Source organism: Clinocottus analis, unplaced genomic scaffold, assembly GCF_023055335.1.
Source record: "Clinocottus analis isolate CAN_PGR_092001 unplaced genomic scaffold, fCliAna1.0.p SCAF_19, whole genome shotgun sequence".
NCBI classification, from domain to species: Eukaryota; Metazoa; Chordata; class Actinopteri; order Perciformes; family Cottidae; genus Clinocottus; species Clinocottus analis.
The window spans coordinates 8,530,748-8,551,256 of NW_027175920.1; the positions used below are offsets into that span (position 1 = coordinate 8,530,748).

Consider the following 20,509-nt stretch of genomic DNA (forward strand, 5'->3'; position numbering starts at 1 on the left):
ACCTATTTGTACTCCAGCTAATTAGGTGTTTGTTTGGCTTAATGAGTATTTTTCTTCAAACTGATGTGTTGATTTAAAAAAAAAAAAAAATCTCCCTGAAATTTAACAACATGGCAATTTTCCTAACACATTATGTTCAATGTTGTGAACATTCAGATGTTTTGTATATCGTGGTTCCTGGCTCTGCTTTAGAGCAGCATGGTTCTTATTTAATGTTCAAAATACCTGAAGGAGCTGAAGGGAACAGACCTGCGGTGTGCTGCTGATGATCACTAGTTATTGATAACTTCAAGGACAAGAGCAGGCACAGATTATTGTTCTTTTTATCTTTCACAGGCTTTCGTGATCCGCTATTGATGCTAAAGCAGCAATATTGTTTTTGTACTAGTGGGGGGGGGATTAAAATAGAAAATGTCTACTTTTCTCCAAAGCACCAAAACAAAAGACTATGTATTCAAATGTCACACTAATGTTCCTCATACACATCCATCATGCACACAATGTAGTTCATCTGAAGAATCCCCGCTGGTCAATGTAGCTCCAAACATTCCCTCTTTTGGATTTTTAATGAGCAGAAGTGAAAGTGCGAAAGGAATATTCCGAAAGAAATCCGACAGTGAAACGTAAATGTTGCAGTAATTTTAACATATGACTGTGAACAATGCAATAAAAAAGGTTTGCATGCCGACAGCGAAATGCATTTCACCTGCATGCTCTATTTAGGCTGCACAGAATTAAAATAGTACACATCGGCACAGCATTCCCTCTCCTCTGCCTGGGACGCTCACATGAGATAGAATGAGGTTCCCTGGTATCCGAGTGAGACAGCCGCTGACACTGCAGAGGCGGAGATTCAGCGGTGCACCTCGTTCGGTCCTAATGCTTCAGAATAGTTTAACTTCTGCAGCCGACAGGATGTCCCAGTGGTCGAAACCACCAGTGGCTTAGTAGCCAAATTAAAATGAAGCGCTGACAACTGTGGCACACTCTCAAGTACGTAATGATACATGTTCCAACTATTTGCAGACCAATGTTGGAGCTGCCGTCTGTGGGGATGACGCTTAACACGCTTGTGCATGTGCTGTTCTCTGTCATGCTCATGGAGGATAGGGAAGTGGAGGCCGTTTGACGAAACAATGTCAAGGGCCGGTCTAGAAGAGGCAATGTTCATTTACATTTACCTGCCACCCTCTTTTTGTAACTCGTCTCCAGCTGAGACGGAGAGGACTGTCACAAAAATGTGAGATTTTTCCGGGCGCATGCCCTTTCAAGATTGACATCTGTGAAATTCAGCAAAGTCCTCCAAATTGGAAACAGTTGTTCGGCGCCATCTCCTCGTCGTTGCATCCGTTTGTCAGATGAGTGCGAGTCTGTTTTCCGCGGAGCAGCAAAAGTAAGGTAGAAAGCTGATTAGATTGGAGGAGCAGTCAGACCTCAGCGTCTCTCTCACCAGGAGATGTGTTCTAATTAGAGAGCGTGCCTCATGTCTCACGGAGGAGAATAACAAGCCTCATCCCGGGGCTGCATCAGGATGAACCTCTCATCCACAGCGAACCAAAACACATCTGATGGATCAGCACGACTTGAACCTGGCCACACCTGAGTAGACACGCGGCGCATTAGGGTTTTGATGAGGGTTTACATCGCGTGGCAGCGCTCTCCAAGCGGGAGGCCGAACAAAGCTGGAGCAACAATGAGGGACGCCAGGTCCAGACGCTCAGCTCAAGCAGATCCAAACCCCAGTCATTAGCAGACTGGACATGACACCAGCAGGGCATTTCTATGCTGCTTTACACCATGCGGGCTGTGTTTTTTTTTCCAATACATAAACCTGGATGACATTCTGGGGGCTTTGATCAGAGGATGATCCTGCATAAGCCGTCTCCAATGCAGAGCTATTTGAAATTACACGTCAGTCTTGGTTTGTTGTGCAAATGCCGAGACATCTTAAAATACAACATTGAGCTAAAGCTAATGGCCTTGTGAAGAATAATTACATGTAAAAGGGGAAGTTTGGTTTGAATTGCAACCCAACTTTGGTGAGAATGTAAATAAATAAAATACGTCGTATTGGATCTGAATTATAAGCATTATTTGCAATATTAAAACATTTGTTATTGACAGGTCTACAACTATGTATCTTATATGTTCTATTTACTGGCCATCTTTCCTTCAAATATGACTCCATTAACTATTGCTGTGCCAATTAGTCAATCTAAGATATGAAGGCAATAGAAGATAATCTTTAGTGCTTTTGGAAATGCTCCTGCGGTTCTCTGTTTCACGTAAATTTAATTTGTTCTCTGTCAGACAAAAGATTCTTTGTTGAGCCCGTAAACATCAGCGTACTCGTGCACACACTCGCACTCACACAGCGGAGGATGGTCCAACCTCCCCAGGCGGCTTGTCTCAGATTGGATGTCAGATGCTGGAGACAGCTGCACTCATCACAGCTTTTATGAATACATTACCTTTTATGTTCATCCAAACACCGATTTATCTTCCTCAGGAAATCAAACGGGACAGATATTCAGTCACCAGTTTCACAAACTAAACAAATGTCTGCGGCCAAAATAACTGCAAATATTTCAGGCGGGTGTTAATTCAAACCTTACGTACGTGTGTGTGTGTGTGTGTGTGCGTGTGTGTGTGTGTGTGTGTGTGTGTGTGTGTGTGTGTGTGTGTGTGTGTGTGCAGATGTTTGTGCCTTTTTTTTTCTTCTTTTTCAAGCAGAGATGGATTATGAAATATCAAAGTGTGTTATTTGCCTCCATGAAACTCTGCAACATCAAAGACTCCCCTCGTCTCCCACAAGAACCCTGGGATCCTGGAGTTGTTGTTTTTTTCTTTACCCGTGCAGCCTTGCCTGTCTTCCATCTCAGCATTGCTCAAAAGGCGAACGCGTCTAATGATACAAGATACAAGATGGAGAGACTGCTGCCAACAAAATGGGGAGAAAAAAAAGAAGCGTTTTCGGGTGATGATTGACATCTTTGCATCTTTTTATTATTCCTGTGATGTTCGTCCAGACACACTGATGCCAGAAACTGTGGCCTCACACTTTGGCTGATGCAGCAATCTGGTGATATGCGTCTGTCTGTCTGCCAACCACCTGGCTGGAAGAAGCATAATCAACCTCGCAGTCAATCACTCATCGCACAGCCAATGGTGTAGGATGAGCGTCAGAGGAAGCGTGGCAGACATGCGCTGGCTGCAAGTCCAACTTTGACACTTCACACCTTGCTCTCGAGCATCCCGATGAGTCCTCTGTATTGGCAGGGCCTCGGGATTCCAGCAGCAACCCACTACTGTGCATTATGTAGGAGCGATGAATGTGCAGCAAGTGGGAGGAATGTGGCTGCTGGGTCCGAGGCTTTTTTTTTCAGGTTACGGTTTTAAGTATATCCTCAAGCAGAACCAGCACTTAGTCGCCTAAAATGTGTAATGAATTAATGAATAAAAGCGCTGAAGTTGAAACTGTCTTCCAATTAAAGCTACGCGTTGGTTGTATTCTGTATGATGGGTCTGTTGCATAAATAATAGTTTTGTGACCCCAAATGCCTTCTGAAAGATACTACAAAGATTATTCCTAACAGTTCTTGGGATTTGCCTCTGGTCCACAAACAACGGCACAGTCTCATCGGGTGTTAAAGTTGTTTTCAAGGCACCACTCGGGGTTATGTAATTCAGTCGTGGATGTCCCACATGACACGTCATGTATATTGCATTGCCTAAAGAGCAGCTCTCTCTCTCTCCTACTGCACTCAAGGCTCACTAGATATTTCATCTCCAATTAAAGGGAACGAAAGAACTGCATCACTGGACTCAAGAGAAGAGAAATAATTGACACGCTCGCTCATGAAACAAGTGAATAATTGAATTTGTTTTTAATTCGGTGGAGAGAGGGGGGAAAAAAGTCTCACATCAAGATGAAATCAAAAGAAATATGAAGACAAATGTCTTCTCAGAATACTTTCCTCCAACTCTGAGAGGAAAATGAAAAGTGATGAAAGAAATCAGGGGCTCCCTGAAGGAAGCTGTTTATGCTATTTATGAGATTCTATCTGTTTTATTTTGGTTGTTGTGTTGCAAGGTGTCGGTTGTTGGACGTATTTACGACACTCAAGTGGACAGGGAGGCTCATACACTTTAAAATAACTAGATATAGCAGATGGACAGCCTCAGCTGAACCAGGACTGCTGAGTAAAACAAAAACACACAAAGAAAACAGAAACAGCAGCTGTCTGAAACATGCTTCTAGTAGAAGTTTATAATCCTGCAATAAATACAACAGTTATTATTCTCTCTGAATATTGCTGCATTCAATGCTAATGAATGTTGTCTCCTAAATGGTTTTCAGTAATGAAACTGAATTGGCGTTAGTTCATTTAATGCCCGTGAACTCGGGCTTCAAGCATCAATGGACCCTTTGCTAAGCCCCGCCCCCGCTGCTACTCGTCAAGCTGTCACAAACTGCACTCTCTGAATATATATTATCAGTGGTTTTAAAGAGAAGCAGAGAAATGGGTTAGTGGGTGTTGCAAGACTTTAGCAGCCAAAGTCCTACTGCGCTTTAAGGCTTATGATTTTTTTTATTTATAAGCGAATGAATGGATGTTTATTCAATCTTGTTTAAAGGTATTGTCATTAAAAAAAGATTTAATTCAAGAAAACGTTTGAATGAACCTTGTTGAATGGCAGCATCTCATCAGTAGTAGATTGTTTGACACTTGTTTTAAGAAATGCTAATAATGGTTTAATTACTTCAAAGGTTTTATTTGCTGTAACAACTGTGTCTGATCCATAAATACCAACATTCCCAACTCGGCTGCTACCACCTAGAAAGTTTTCCACTCTGTTAGTCTCTCTTGTGTTTGCTGTCAGGCTTTCAAAATATCCCAGACTCCTTTGTGTTTTCAGAGAATCGTCACTATGTAGAAATATCAGAGGCTGGACATCATATCACAAAGACCTGGACATAAGGACCCACAACATGATAGCTTTTGACTGCACTGTGTGTGTGTGTGTGTGTGTGTGTGTGTGTGTGTGTGTGTGTGTGTGTGTGTGTGTGTGTGTGTGTGTATTGCATCATACAATATGCATATAGCATTAAGTTATGTAATTAATATAAGATAATGACAGACGACATCACCACAACCTTGGGTGCCAAAAAAAGAAAAGAAATGCACAGTTTGTGAGGTTTACGGTGTTGAATGTTATTTAATTGTATTCCATTGTATAACTGCTATTTTGTGATGGTGTTCATGACATTGTGCCCGCTCTGCCTTCAGCGCAGTAATCTCTGCATCAATCCATCCAAACAGGAAGCAGTGAAGGAGTGAAAGCTAATCACGAAGGTCCTGCTCGTCATCTCCTTCTATCCAGGGAGCGTCTCAAAATGGAGACTTTGCTTCAGCAGCGAGGAGTGAATTTGGCCACAGGAGATATCAGGATTGGATTAATCAATAAGATAAGATTGCCTTTCTCCCATGCATCAAGCCCAGAGCACAAGCAAAACATATAAACCAATTTAGCGTGATGCATTATGTTCAGGAGTCAAGAGGGGTGATGTCACGGTTAAATCCAGATAAAAGTTGCTGAATTCTCCACTGAGGTCTCGCTAATGATCTTCTCTTGGATCTGATACAATTGGCAAATGATTATTGATTTCGGCACTAGAGGCTGGCTCGTTCACAGAGGGATCTTGCGCCGGCTTTGCAGTCTGTGAGTTTTCTAATTACATTCCTAGACGCATATCAATTGAACGACTTCACGCTTTTACACCAGACAACATGTTCACTTCGGATACGCTCCGTGACGCAGAGCCTTCCCGCTGCATGGGAGGATGAGCACGTTGCAGCCCCGTCGCACACCAGGCCATTTTTTAAAATAAATGTCATCACTTCTCCGCACAATAGGTGAGAAGTGAAAGGGGTGAAAATCTAATTTCCCAAACTGATGACTGTTATATAAAATCACAAGAATAGAAAGACAAAGAGGCAGCATTAACTCTTAATATGTCCAGCCTTGGGCCAAACTAATAAACGCACAATTGAATCAGCTCTAAATAAATGATGGTGCTGTAGTTTAATAGCATATCATCTTCCTCGCTGACAGCATCCAATTTGACGGCACTATATATCTCAGTAATCCCACAAGTTGAAATTTCTCTGGAGCAAATTCAGTGTGTGGCTTTATTTCCCTCACTCATTTTTGTTTGTGTCTCCAGAGCTTTTAGGCAACCATTGAGCTCCACCCAGTGGAGACCGTGAGAAATGTCAAAGAAAAAGATCGCCGCTCGAAAGCTGTAAACCAAATCATACAAAGCTACATGTTAAAAGAAAAGACGTATTTTTATTTTGTTTGTCTCGCATTGTTCAATCAATGCAACACACACTGCTACACCACAAAAAGATAAACACAGTACATGTCAAACATTACATTATATTGCAGAATATGAATGGAAAAATATAACGGTTCAATCAGTCTCATGCATTGTGAAAATAAATCTTTCCTCGCAGCATTGTTATACTCATACATCCCTCCCATTTGGCATACATACATCAGTTTATCAGTTTATATACTGCATGTGTTGGATGTTCTAGCACAGTATCAACACACTGTAGCCACCAGGCACTAAAGATAATACTCCATTTCACGCTGCACCATGAGCCAGAAAGTAAAGTAGTTTGAAAGTGACATTCAGTAAATCTGTGATTCTGATCTATACAATTACCGTCATTAGTTGAATTTGTATTTGTGTGCGACTCATGCGCAGTCTTTCACAGTGGAAAGTTTACAGCTTCTCAGTTTGACTTTTTCTGAGAGAGTAATTGAATTAAAAACAATATAAAAGAGTAGAGAATATTCTGTGCGTCATTACTTTTTTTTTTAAATCTTCAGACAAAAGCAGAAGACGGTGGTGACAAAGTGTCTGGAATGTTCTCGGTCAATCCCGTCAAAATGTTTTCAGCTAGAAGCAGACAACAAGCCCGTCGTTAGCTCTTGTATAACACACACCTGCCTTTCAACCGGCGCCATTTTAACTGATGGTCAGGTTTCTAGCGTGTTCGCTGTGAATCCCAAACTATTACAGATGACGAATGAAAGTTAAAACCCAAACGTGTGAACTCCAGCAGCGTTGTGCTGCCGTGCACAAACCCTCCTGTGAAAAGTTGCCAAAGGTTGGAAATTGTGAGTAAAAATGTGAGACAAATGAATACAATACAGAAACATTCATTTGCAAGTGAGTTGATTTACTTTGAGAGGGTGAATGAGCAATACTTATCATCCATACAAAATGTATATTACTTTGAAGAAATGTGCAAACAAAGCTTTAATAAAGGATGCCTCAACATGCTCTCTGATGCCGGCATTTGGAAAAATATACAATTAGAAATATATACACATCCAAGAGTAGCACATACTCTACAAACTCAGTGTGGGCATTAGCAAGAATCTGCTTGCATAGTTCAGTGCATGCATAAGCAATTTATCATGCAACATCTGTCGTATACCGTATGGATGGCTGATCGCTCTCAGTCGGTGCGCTCGGTGTGGATTTGCTCTGCGATGCAAGCTAAAGATGTGCACAAGCTGTGATGTCACACGTGAAGACTGAAGGTGGGCTGACTCAAACACACCATAATGCTCTATGTACATGTATGGTGTTTTCAACCAAGGCGACCCAGCTGTCTCTGAACATGTGTGCGTATAGTGGCTTTTTACATTAACCCTGTGTTCATCTGAGAGGAATGTTTTGGAGATGTCTGGCAGTCTGAAGAGGCTGATCCCCATGAGGTTACATGGACGCCGCAGTTTAAGTGTTGGCATCAGCAGCTGGAGGGCAGAGGTGGTGACGGGTGGGGGGTTGTCTGAGGGGTAACAGGTCATTACTGGTAAATAAAACACAAACATTTAGGAACCATTACAAACCGGACGTCTCCAGACATTTAACACCAACAACACATGCTTCCTTCCTGCACTTCCCCCTCTGGGCGTCTCCTGGACCGTCTTTGTTTCTGGCTGCACAGAAATACTTCTTAAAGGCTGTTGCACAATGACTACATCAAGGAGCATATGTAAACAGCGGTTCAGGTTAAATAGGCGTAGTTGTGTGTCGACTTGAAATTACATTTTTAGTGCTTAATAAGTATTAAAATTGAATTATAAATTTATCAACACCTGCAGTTATACAATTCCGATTAAATACGTTGATTATCTGAGGCACTGATGTTTGTTGAAATATGGCTCTCAATATTGACAGAGAGCTGATTTTTGGAAATAATTCAGTGTTTCACTGCATCAGCATGTCAAACATTGCCAGTAAACTTCCTTTGGTGACTGAGTTGTCCGAGTTAGATGTATCTCAAAAGTTTCTTTTCACCATTGTTTCTGCTTTCCGTCTTGTGCAAAGTCACGTTTTCACCTCCTACTGAGATGTACTTCTTCAACTATGCTACAGACAGAACAGGGCAATAATTCAATACATGTGCAGTCCATGCTTATTTATAATACAGTATAATATTCCTCAAAATGAATGCAATCCATACAAAGTGCTTTGTTAAAATCCATTCCTAATTAACTATTTAACAATGTGGACAGTAGGTGTCCAGTATGGCAGCTGGTATTCAGTAACCACTGAAAAGCTACAGGTGCTTTAAAGATGTTTCTCAAGTTAGACGGTTAAAACACCTCAGAGCTGCACTAGAGAGATTGTTGTCAGGCCTTTAAAAGAATGTCACTTGGCCCTCTGGCTAGTGTGTGTAGAGCTGATAGGGATCTTCCTGGACTGCATCATCTTTTTAGCAGGCTCTTTCTTCGAAGGCTCTTTTGCATTGGCAGAGGGCTGGGTGGCTGCTTCTGCCCCAGAAAGCTTGGACTTTGTGGAGGGCAGCAGTGAGTGCTTAGCTGCGGTGGACGCCTTTGAGGATTCCTTGTCTTTGGCTGTGGTCCCGTTGGGCTGGGCCTCTGAAGCCACAGCCTGGGCTTTCTTGCTCGCGCCGTGTGGGATTCCCTCTCTTGCTGCGTCCCCGGCACCCTCCTCTGGACTCGCTTTAGCCTCCCCCGCCCCTGCTTTCCCGCCATCGGCTGACTTCCGCGTCTCTTTGGGCCTCAGAGCAGTTTTGAAGAAGGATAAACCTTTGTCCTCCGTCTTGCTGTTCCTTTGAGGTCCCCTTGATGGCGGGGCGGCGCTCGAAGAGGAAACACCGACGCTCGAAGATCGGAGACTGGCCATGGAGGAGCTGCTGCTTGAGCTCCGGCCCGCCGCCCGGTTCTCCACAGCGCGGCCCGGCCTGCTCTCTGCTCTACTAGCGGCAGTCGAACGGGCCGGCCCTCCATGGTTGACCTTCTTCTCAGAGACCACGTTATTCCGTGAGGATTCACGGCTCGCGCTCCTTTCTGCTGCTTTAGTCCTTGCTGAGGCCGAGCTTTTCTCGCCTCCCCCTCTGGGTGATGTCCTCCTCGGAGGGTGTGAGCTTTGTAATCCTGGCGAACCACTCTTCCTCTGTTGGGCAGAGTCCGGATGCAGTACCTCCGGGGTTTGGGATGACCCTTTCTTCGAGGGCGTCGCTGTTCTGGAGGAACCGGCCTTGCTAGTTTTAGGCGGTCCATCGCTTTTGTCCTTGGGGGATGAGGCCGATGCTGCACCTTTGGTCTGAGTTCGAGACGGTAACTTGTCGATGGCTGGGGATGCAGGTGACAGAGAGCTGGAGGATGTCGAGGACGTGGCCGGGCGCTTCTTGGGACTTGCCGAGGTCCTTTTAACGCAAGTGCTATCTGCAGCCCCATTTCTTTGTTTTGCGTCCTTTGCAGCTGCCCCGTGTCGAGGACTGACCTGTTCAGCGGCATCGACCGCATTGTTGTTGTCCCCGGTCTGGGTGGCGCTCCTCTGCTCCGCCTGAGCCGCAGCCTTGGAGTGAACCTGCTCCGGCGGCCTCTTACTATCTGGATTACTATCCAGAGCAGCAAGGGACGACTTGCCCGCGGACGCCTTGTCCAGCTTTGGGGACAGCTTGGTATCAACCACCTCTCCTATCCTCTCCAGTGTCGGGGAGGAGGAGTGGGACTCCAGGGAGAAGCGCGAGGGAGAGTTGGAACGGAGTTGGAGCTTAGCAGAGTGGGACCAGGACGGTTTAGTGACATTTTCACTGAGCACCAAGGGGCTGGCAATGGAAGATCTTGAGGAGAATGTTTGTCTTTGCATGCCCCGTACTGCTGGCCGGCTCGACAAGCCTGCGTGGTAGAAAGACAAGCGTCAAAAAAAGATTCGGTCAGATAATATTTGTCACCTTTAGAGCATTGACAACAATTCAGATTTGGATGAGTCTGTATCACCATCGTCCTCGCTCCGTTCACCAGCAAACTCAGCTGACTCGGAGAGGGAGGCCAGAGACGTGCGTCTGGAGGAGCCGGACGAGGCTTGGCTCGGTGGACGGCTGCCCATCAGCCGACTGATCCAGTGCTCACACAAAGAGGAACTGGTGGATCCTAAAGCCCGCAACAGACGATGGTGGAACATGTATGACGTTTCAACATGAAAAGAAGAGATTGTACTTATAGTATTAAAGTATATATGTTCAAAAGATTACCTCCCACAGAACTGTTGGCAGACCAAGATGGAATGGTGGCACGTCGTTGATAAAACAAGATGTAACCGGTCTGCTTGCAGACTTCATCTTCAGGTATGGGCTGAACATCACTGTCATCAAAGCAATACCACTGTCCATCGATGGAGTTCTTGCAGTGAGCTGCAGGACACAAGGTAATCAGATGATCAGGTCAGTTAACACAACAAACACAGACTATTCTTAATCTGTATCTGTAGAATAACGTAGCATTTCATTACTATCCTCGGTATATACTTCCTGTCTCTAACATTTTCAACTTAACCGTTGACCTTTCTTGACCTTTCCTGTGTACATTTGGCTGCTACAGCTGTGGCACTACCTGTGTAATGTCCTCCCTGCATGGTCCCGTGGTGGTTACACACTGCGTACAGGTCGTACAGGTAGTCCTCTGGGTCACGGCCCATCCCATAAGGCCGTCTCCATGGTGACCAGTGCGAGGGAAGACTCCAGCTGCTCTGGCTCCTCTTCACCATATGGGGAGCCATGTCCATGCCTGTGAGCGGGAACTTCACCATGTTCTGCATCTTCATTCGTCGATCCCCGTCCTGAAGACACATTCATTCAATTCAAGTCGTTCTATAAGTTTCTACAGTAAACATACATCATCTCTCTTTAACTGCCTTAGAGCCAAGACAGCGCTTTGTGAGTCTGTGTGTGTGTGTGTGTGTGTGTGTGTGTGTGTGTGTCATCATGGTGAAATGTAGTCCTGCAGACACATACTGCCAGAGTGCTTTGTCAGCTGTTTATATTTCTGTCAGTCTGTGGACAGACTTTGTGACCGTGATAGTGTTGCATAAAATAAAAACTCTTCATGAGATGAGATCAAAAGATGAGAGTGGTCGAGGGAGCTTAAGTCAGGGTACCTGTCTAAAGCGCTTCAGGTGAAGTATGAGGATGTCTGGCAGGGTCCACAGGCTGAGCTTGATACTGCCCTGCTGAAGCTGCTTACAGTGAGGGCATCGCCATGCATCATCAGGAGCGAGCTGGAATAAATGTGAAGTTATTAGAGTTATTAGAGAGCAACTAAACTCTAGTTGAGTCCTATTCATTTGTTTTTTGACCGGTTAACATGCGTTTTCTGTATAATAAAGGTATGACCTGATGCCATTTCTTTAACATTAGGCTAAAACTATCATATAGGAAATAGAAAAAAAAGTGGTGGAAATGTTTAATTGTACTGCCATCTAGTGTATGTGATTATACAGCCCTAAGCCTGGCGTCTTGACGTCACGGCAGAGAGCAAATTGAACATTGAACCAGCCTTTCTAATGAGACTGTCACTTACTGTGCAGCAAAGAATAAACACCTTCAATATCTTAATATGTATTCAATCTGTGATATTGGCAGGACTTCTACAGCCGGCATGATGTCATGTCTCCGCCTACCTGTTCCTCTTTGGTGTAGAGTTGAAAGCACTGGGCCAGAGAGCAGGTCTGAGGCTGCAGGTGCTGCTCCTTTGCTTGACGCACGCTTTCAGCATCTGGGATGTATTCATCCTCAGTTCTTTTGAACAGACTGCAGGCATAAAACACGGACACAAGTCACGGAGGGATCACGCGGGACTTCAAAAAGACATTGTCCACGTATTTGTGTTAAGTTGCAGAGCTCTCAGAGGAGACATCACACATCAGCCCGGAGCCTAATGAAGTGCGTGGGACTGTTCAGCTCTTCAGATCACACTTACTAGTCTTTCGTCTCTTTGTCCCACTCAACGACAATTTTGACATGAGGTGGACCTCCAGGACCGCAAGACTTGAACGCCCTGTTGAAAATTAACCCCACATTACATTTTTAGTTTTTTAGCTTGTCCTTATATACAGTTTATCAGTACATACTGACTAGAGGCAACACTAGAGTAAGATCTTAATTTAAGACTCCAAAAGCCAGTATTATCTATGACAAAAACTTTATTTATGGAATAATTGCACACTGGATTCTAGATAGTCTTCATAGACCTCAGGATATGAAGCCCACTGACAAGCAAGCGTCACATTAAGGCCAACTTTAACTTCAGTGAGGTTAAGGATTTAATTTCTGCCTATTTGTTTGTTTGCTTTTCATGTGGCAGCAGAGAAGAAACGAATCTGTGCAAAAACAACAGAGCTCAACACATTTTTAGAAGAATATCTATAAAACCAGACACGCTATCACACATCTCAAGAGATATTTTAACATCAATATTCCACAGAAGACTCGGCCTACATACTGTAGCTCTTCAATCAACTTCAAGTGGATTGAACTCACTGCAGGGTTTATATAATGTCTACTCGAGTGAGGTAACGCTTCCGCCGCTGGCGGCGATATAAGTTACATTACCTCTCCACAGAAGGATGGCAGAGCGGCTGCTCCTCCTGAGGCAAGAGATACGTGATTCCAACCACTCCGACCACGCGCAAAGTGAACGGCCCTACCTGCAGACCATCGAGGACACGACGTTAAAAACATAACACATAAACGCAAAGACAATTCAAGTCAAAGAGTACGCAATGAGTGGGTACCTGCACAAACACTCCAGGGCGCAAAAGATGCCGCATCTTCTCCAAGATCTCTTTCTGAAGGACGTCCCATGTCACCGTACGCTCCAAATACAGAATGAATGGATTACCGAACCTGCAGGAAGTACAACAACAGACACGCATCAGTTTTAAAGATGTCTTTGGGATATTGATCCAAATCTTTAGAAGTGTGGTTCAATACCTGCGTCCCTGCTGTCCAGCGCAGGCTCTGTTACACACCAGCAAGACGATCTTCTCCGCCTGTCCATTATTCTTGTTGGGACTCTGAGGCGGGGTGGTGGGCTCTTGTATTTGTGTGGATATCCTGTTATTATCTGGGCCGTACTTTAGGTTGTTCTGGTTGAGATTTGCATGAGGGCTCCCTGTAGTAAACACAAAAGGAAAAGATACAAATGTGAAATCAAAGAAAATGAAGTAAAACAATGCAGAAAAAATACATCCAATACACTAGTTAGTGTGGGAAGCGGCTCCCTGACTAAAGCGTTGCTCCAATATTAGTCCATTTTTAACCTAATCTCAACTCCTAACAGCGTATAAAGAGCTGAACTCATGTCTCGGGAACAACCAGGTCGTCGTACCGCATCGCTTGGAGCGGATCTGCTCCGGTCGGAATAGCTCTGGTGTCTCGAAGGCAAAGATGGAGTCGCTCTCCTGAATGATCTCAAGGTCGTCGTCGTCGTCACAGAAGGAGCGATGAAAGCCGTCAAAGTACATTTCAGTGAGGACGATCTGAGCAGAGGCAGGGAACAAAAGCAGAGTGCAGTGTGATGAAAACGATTGAAACAAGAACTCTCACAAGGATTAACAAGAAAAATGTTTCCAAGTATCAAAAGTGGCTTTATATTCTGAAATACATACACATCACGTATATAGACATTTATAAAGCGCGGATGATACATTACTTGCCTTCCACTTTGAGAAAACTTAGGGACAAACTTGAACAAAGTAGCACACCCTATCTTTAATCCTCTCCATTTCATGCCTTAAGGGCTTTAACAAGAGCAAGTGTCTAACAGCACCTGTTGGGCAGGGATTTTGGTCTCTTGGGCCACGGCTTGTCTCAGCCTGGACACGGTGCCAGAAAGAGGCACCGCCACCCCGACTCTCATGCAGTGGGAGCACTTTCCTTGGTACACCACTGTCACATACAGAGGCCTGCAACACAGACAGATTGAAATGAATGCTGTTTCATAACTACAGCTGGACCGATGTTTCAAAGATAGACAGCCTCTTCTAATTTTAACTCGTCGGGTCTTTCATGGTGTTTCTCGAGGCTGGCTTTGACACTTCTTCTTAGTGCCGGGTTCAGACTGGGTCTTGTCTCGCTGTATTTTGGGACACAGAGACTTTTCTTTGTCTGATAGATATTGTCTCGCTCATAAACTAGATGCAGAGTGGCCTCACCGTGTGTGAGGTACGGGGATTGGCAGTGAGATGCAGAGGAAAGGATCAAAGGTGTTGCTCTGTTTCTGGCAGTGAGGGCAAGTCAGAGAGGACCTGCAGAGACATGATGAGAAGAATTAAATGCAGTGGGCAAACTGGGCATCATTTTCAAGGAATGGTTCAAAGTTTTCGGAGATACGGTAATTCACTTTATTGTGGAGAGTTGGATGAGATGATTGGTAGCGCTCTCATTTAAGTAGCATGTTAGCTTAGCTCAGCATCCAGGCTGAACACTGAAGTAAAAACAGCATATTAGAGTTTTACATGCCAACACTTTCCTGCCTGGCAAACACACGATGGTGACAAAACTCCAGGAAGTCAAGGACTCAAAGCTATTGAAACCGCATATTTATACTTCACTCGACAAATTATTAAAACATAATACAAAATGTTGATGACCTTAAAGGTGCAGATTTAGTTACTTTATCACACAGTGGTATTGATCTTCTCATCTAACTCATGGCCAGACAGAAAAAGCCATATGGGATACATACATAAATCTAACATCAATTCTCAGTGGTAGGATGTTCACAATACTCTGTACAGTGTTATAATTCCAGGAAACTCAAACTCATTTATTAATACCCGTGTTTCACTATAAAAAAAATACTGCAATTTTTACAGAAGTTAGACAAAATAACGCACACATTTGAGGAAAAATACTTAATATTCTTGTTGTTTAAACTTGTGGTCTTCGTTTCTTTTTGCCAATACAATCACATCGTAGGTTCTGTACTTAAAGGTCACGCGGTGACGCCCAGAAGAAGAAGGCCAGAGGATTCGGACAAAAGCTCAAAAGCGAGTGAGTGAACCTTGAGTTTGGAATATTGTATCACAAAGTTGTGTGTTTTTCCCAGAAAGTTACCCTTGAAATAGAAGATAGAGTATGTTCAGGACTGTTTTTCATTGATTTCCAGATAGTTAATATTGAATACTTTACCAGTAATTGAAAGTTTCACCTGTATTGTGCCTGAAACAACTCCTGTACGAACGAGCCAGGTGCAGGAAGCGGAGATCCTTCAGGGGCATTTTCCTCTTCTATTGGAGGCTGGGAAAACACCATAAAACACTCAACAATTACTTGGCAAACCAATACAATATAATGCACGTTAAATAACATTCAGTTCATTTTAATATTATTGAGCTGAGAAACACAAAAAGGGGCAACATCTGGTCTTTTAGCTGAATACAGAGGTCTCACAACTCGGTAGCTGTGGTCTAAGTTGATGTGTACCTTCCTGGGGGGTCTGATGTCAGGGTGGATAATATGGTTGAGGTCTTCATGAACTCTGTCCAGCAGCCAGAGGAGGAATTCCTGGGCATCGTGCTGGGAGTTGCCCTTGAACTGCAAGGCGCTCTTGGACACCACATTCTGCAGCGGTACAAACAAAATATGGTTGAAGCGGACTGCTCCTAAAACAGAAAAGATTGTGTTGACATCATTGGCTCGTCATAAAATATTCAGCGCGTTTGACCAGGATGTTGATCAGCACAATCCGAAAGGTCAGCAGAGGTGCGGGAGGGACGCAGCCGGAACCCGGGGAAGCTTTTAAAAACCAGGACACGGGCTGATAATCGACAACTTAACCTCACTGACAATTAGCTATTGGAGAGGGCAACTGTGTGTACCCTACAGAGTCACCCGGGCTGGCAGCTATAAAGTCACCTTTCTGGCTATCAAATGTCAAGCAGGGTCAAAGTATGAAGGGACAGTGCACCGCGTGTCTTCTCATCCTGTCCTTTGAGACCTTTTTTTTCTCATTTTGACAGCATAACAAATGCAGCCTTGGCATTTTGTTGAAGATGTGGTGCAAATAAAGAGATAGCCTTTCTTTTGTGGCTTGGCAACAGAGTAAAGGTCTGTTGATGAAAGCTTAATACCCCTATAATACCCTGCATAAACGACAAGAAACGTCTAATCATTTAATCAACCATTGATTGCAGTTACCTTGTGCTGTTTACAGACTATACCATCTGTTGGATTTGATTTCACATTGTCTAATTAAGTATCACTTTTCACAAATCGTGAACGTGTCTTGAGATCACCTATGAGGGTTTGTGTCGAACGTGCTCCGGCAGTTTGGGTGTTGCGTAAAGACATAATCCTCAAACTAATCCTGGACTCTGACACACAGTGGATAATTCCCCTGTGTTATTATCACGGAGGCCTTCCTAATGATCTTTAAGTGCACTCAGTTGAAGCTCATGTTGTGGTCGGAGTGTAAGAAGCGCACAACCGACACATGCTGAGCTCTAATCTACACTAACCGCAAAGAAACATGTTTAGCTGAAGTTCAATTGGCTGCATTTACGTTTGTGATGTGTAAGTTGGAGAGTATGTTTAGTATTGAGATATTAAAAGAGAAAGTACAAATTCTACTGCGTGATGTAAGGAGCAATGCAGCAACAGCGTGGGATGTTATTAGCCAACATTGTTCACATTAGCATGAGGGAAAAACTTGTTCAGACACCACATTTGACCAATACTGTCTGATAGTCTGGGTTTGCACTTAACTTCCTGACCGATTTATACAGATTCAAGGCCTCACACGCAGAAAGGAATAATCTATATCCAATCAGACAGTTTGTACTTTGGCTGGCAACCAAGGTAAAAGAGGACAGAAATAGTAACGCTGTCAAAATGAATGTGTTTTATGGCCCTGATCAATTTAGTTCTTCCCATGATTTGAACTTTTGAGATTAGAAACTAGGTTATCAGACACATAAGAATAAAGTATCCTCATTGCCAAAGAACAAACCTTTGTGATTGTGACAGGCAAACCTTTCAGTGCTGGAATTTGAGTTTATGAGGTGGACCGATGAAAAAGCAAAAGAAGCTGACGAGTGTGGGACGGACAGTCAAGCGGCTCCAAGAACAGATGAGTTTTATTAAAGCTCAGATCTGGGACTCAGCTGATCGAGTTAGTCCAGGAACACAGGCTGTATATTCTCTTTTGTTAATCGGAGCCGCAAATAAAACAAACTGGAAAATGATTATTGACTAAAGACAGAAAGCACCTTGTGTTTTTATATCTTAAATACGTTTGCGTTCAAGAACAGACTAAACACGAGTCTACAATAGAGGCTTGTTGACAAGCAAAGCAGACACTCAAGGCCAGCGCGCGATCGCTGCAACTCAACCTGCGCTGTAATTCGGACAAATGAAGGAATTTCAAGATTTTAAATTCACATCTGTATGAACCGCTCGGATCAAAGCACCTGCCTCTGGTCTTATAGATGTCAGCATTGACAGAGCACACAAAAGATGTTTCATGTTTTATCACCACACATTTGTCAAAAAGTAGGATTACACTGCAGAGTTCCTTTTAGATGCCAACGACCTCCTTTATCGATATATTATATTATTGGAGGTGCACAAAGGGCACAAACTGGGGCTAAGCTGTAATCCATAAGGCTCTTTAAAATCATAGTGACGTGTGTCTTCTTTTAGCTCACATGGACCATAAAAGAAAATAGCCCATTTAAGATGGGCTCCGGATGGCAAAAAAAATCAAAAAAGTCTCACAACTCTAGAAGATCACATCCTCACCAAACATCTCAGCTTGTTTCAAGTCCCACTCTTGTCGCAAGTCTGGGAACTTTCTTCTCGTCCGGGTCTAAATTGTATCCCCGTGCACTGCTCCACATCCATTGATGCACATTGTGACCTCTCTGTATCTGATGTGAGATTAATGATGGCTCACAGCGAGGAGCACGATGCTCGGCCTACCTTGAAGTCCCTGCTGTGCTGAGGTGTGTACTCGAAGGTCCACAGAGCCCGGACCAGCCCGGACAGCTGCTCGGTCACCTCCCCGGAGTCCTGCTGCTGCTGCTGCTGCCCCTGCTGCTGCCCCTGCTGCTGCTGCTGCCCCTTCTTCTGCACCAGCAGCCCGTTGGACTTGGCCTTGTCGTTGCCGCCGCCGGTCGTCGCCTCCCCGCCTTTGAACTGCTCCAGCGCGAGGTACTCAGCGAAGAGCTCCGTGTTGCTGAGGCACTGCAGGATAGCGTTCATGAAGCAGGTGTTTCCGTGGTTCTTGAGCCCGGCGACCCCCGGCACCTTGTCCCCGAAGGGGAACCCCCCGCAGTCGCTGTCGTCGGACGGGAGCGACCCCCCGGTGGTGCTCGGGTTGAGGGTGGCGTCGTCCTTCTCGTCCTCGGCGGCGTGCTCGTCGGTGCCGAAATGAGACAACGTCGACAGAGTCCGGAGAACTCTGTTCATGAAGCTCCCGACGGAGCGGACCGAGCTTCTCCTGAAGAGTTTTTTACTGAAGGACTTCTTCTCCTTGTTACTGACAACTTTCGACATGATGAAACCTAGAAAGGGCTCCCCTTTTTTTTTTTTGTAATTTTTTTTAAAATTTGAAATCTTGTTCCTCTCTCTCTCTCTCTCAGAGCATCGCCTCCGCACCCCCGCGCTGTGGCAGCTGCTTCCCTCTGTGATGGTTAGGCCCGAGCATATTTCACAGAGACACGGAGAGGCCCGGCAGTTCTGGGGATCATATCACAAGGAAGACAGCCGCGTCGAATCAGCCCACTTGCAACACTGCGTCGGATTGCATAAACAGCCTCCATGGAGAGCCGCGGTCAGGGCGCTGTGCGGGGAGGCTCGGGGCAGTCCCGCACCGAGCAGCAGCCGTCATCTCTAGCGCGCGCTCCGGTGACATAACATCACCTGTGTCATTGTTCGGACACACTCACACACACACACACACACACACACACACACTCACACACACACAACAAACGAATCCGTATCAGTATCCGTCAGACGTACACGTCAAATCAACCTTGTAGAATAAGGCTGAGAGTGACGAGCGGGATTCCTCATCATTTATTAAAGAAAACCGCAGCTCCACCCTTTCAAAGGCTTTTCTTCACCCCCGGGCATCAGATCCCGGAGCGGTGTTTGTTGAAAGCTGCCCGCTTGCTGATATTTACCCCGTGGATGTCTTCCCTAAATCGCCTCCACAGTGCAGGAGCTCAGCCAAACAGAGGAGCACCCCGACCGGAGCGGCACAGCCCGTCGCTCCCTCGCGTTTGGCCGCCGTGGAGCATCTCTTCCTGGGCCAGATGTGAAAGGTTCACGTATCCGAAAGTTTTTCTTCTTCTTCTTCGTCTCCCTCCAGTACTTGTCTCCGTTGGCTTTAATTCCTTCTCCGGGTGGGATTCATGGCGAGGCCGCTTCTCTCGTCTCCATCACCATCATCTGTGGGCACCGACACTGCAGGCAGGGCGGTAACGGCTGACGTCAGGGCCAAACACTGGTCCATGTTGGAGGAGAGCAGGTACAGCGGCATGTGATGCTGATGATGCTCCGTCCCCGCCTCTGGACAGCATGCACGCGGATGAGCGGCCAGTTAGGAGGAAATGTTATCACATTATCCAAAATAAATAAATAAATAGTATCTGATATAGTCACGCGACAGCATTATGGAGGAAAGGTTCGTGATTATTGCCCATTCAGGGGTAACAATGAGTTTGATTTTATTTCTGTAAAATATCTTATCAGCCCAAAAAACTATTGTCAAATGTATTAGTAATTTATATATTTAATGTTTTAAAAATATATATACATTAAAAAAAAAACACTATTAATCAATCTGCTGATTCTCACAATTAACACGTCAGAAAATGGTGATGAATGGGCGTCACTATTACCTGAAGCCAGCCTTAGTGCAACTGAAAGTACAGATATTTAATCTTCAGGACAGAAAAGCAGCAAAAAGCCTGATTTAGGAAATGTTCATCATTTTAGCATGAAAAATAAGTTAAATCATTAATCTATTCTCAAAACATGTTACTTTCAATAAACATATACTTTCAGCATATAATCTTGTAGTCTGACATCGTAAAAAAGACCATCAATTTCTCCCAATCCATCTTGTAACTATAAACACTACTTCAACATGTGAAGCAACA

At 44.5% G+C, this 20,509-nt stretch overlaps 1 protein-coding gene across 1 annotated transcript; it reads right to left on the bottom strand.

Moving 5' to 3' along the window:
* Positions 1-6,369: 6,369 nt before the first annotated feature.
* LOC137789586 (ubiquitin carboxyl-terminal hydrolase 31-like) lies at positions 6,370-19,809 on the bottom strand. Its single transcript, XM_068583301.1, has 16 exons — positions 18,321-19,809; positions 15,825-15,962; positions 15,550-15,638; positions 14,552-14,644; positions 14,167-14,302; positions 13,726-13,876; positions 13,329-13,509; positions 13,130-13,241; positions 12,948-13,042; positions 12,316-12,393; positions 12,017-12,146; positions 11,495-11,614; positions 10,951-11,176; positions 10,593-10,751; positions 10,339-10,491; positions 6,370-10,236 (listed from the first exon to the last, which is right to left on the bottom strand). Exons 1-16 carry the CDS (start codon positions 18,894-18,896, stop codon positions 8,741-8,743), a joined length of 3,933 nt encoding a protein of 1,310 aa, XP_068439402.1. The 5' UTR covers positions 18,897-19,809; the 3' UTR covers positions 6,370-8,740.
* Positions 19,810-20,509: the final 700 nt, after the last annotated feature.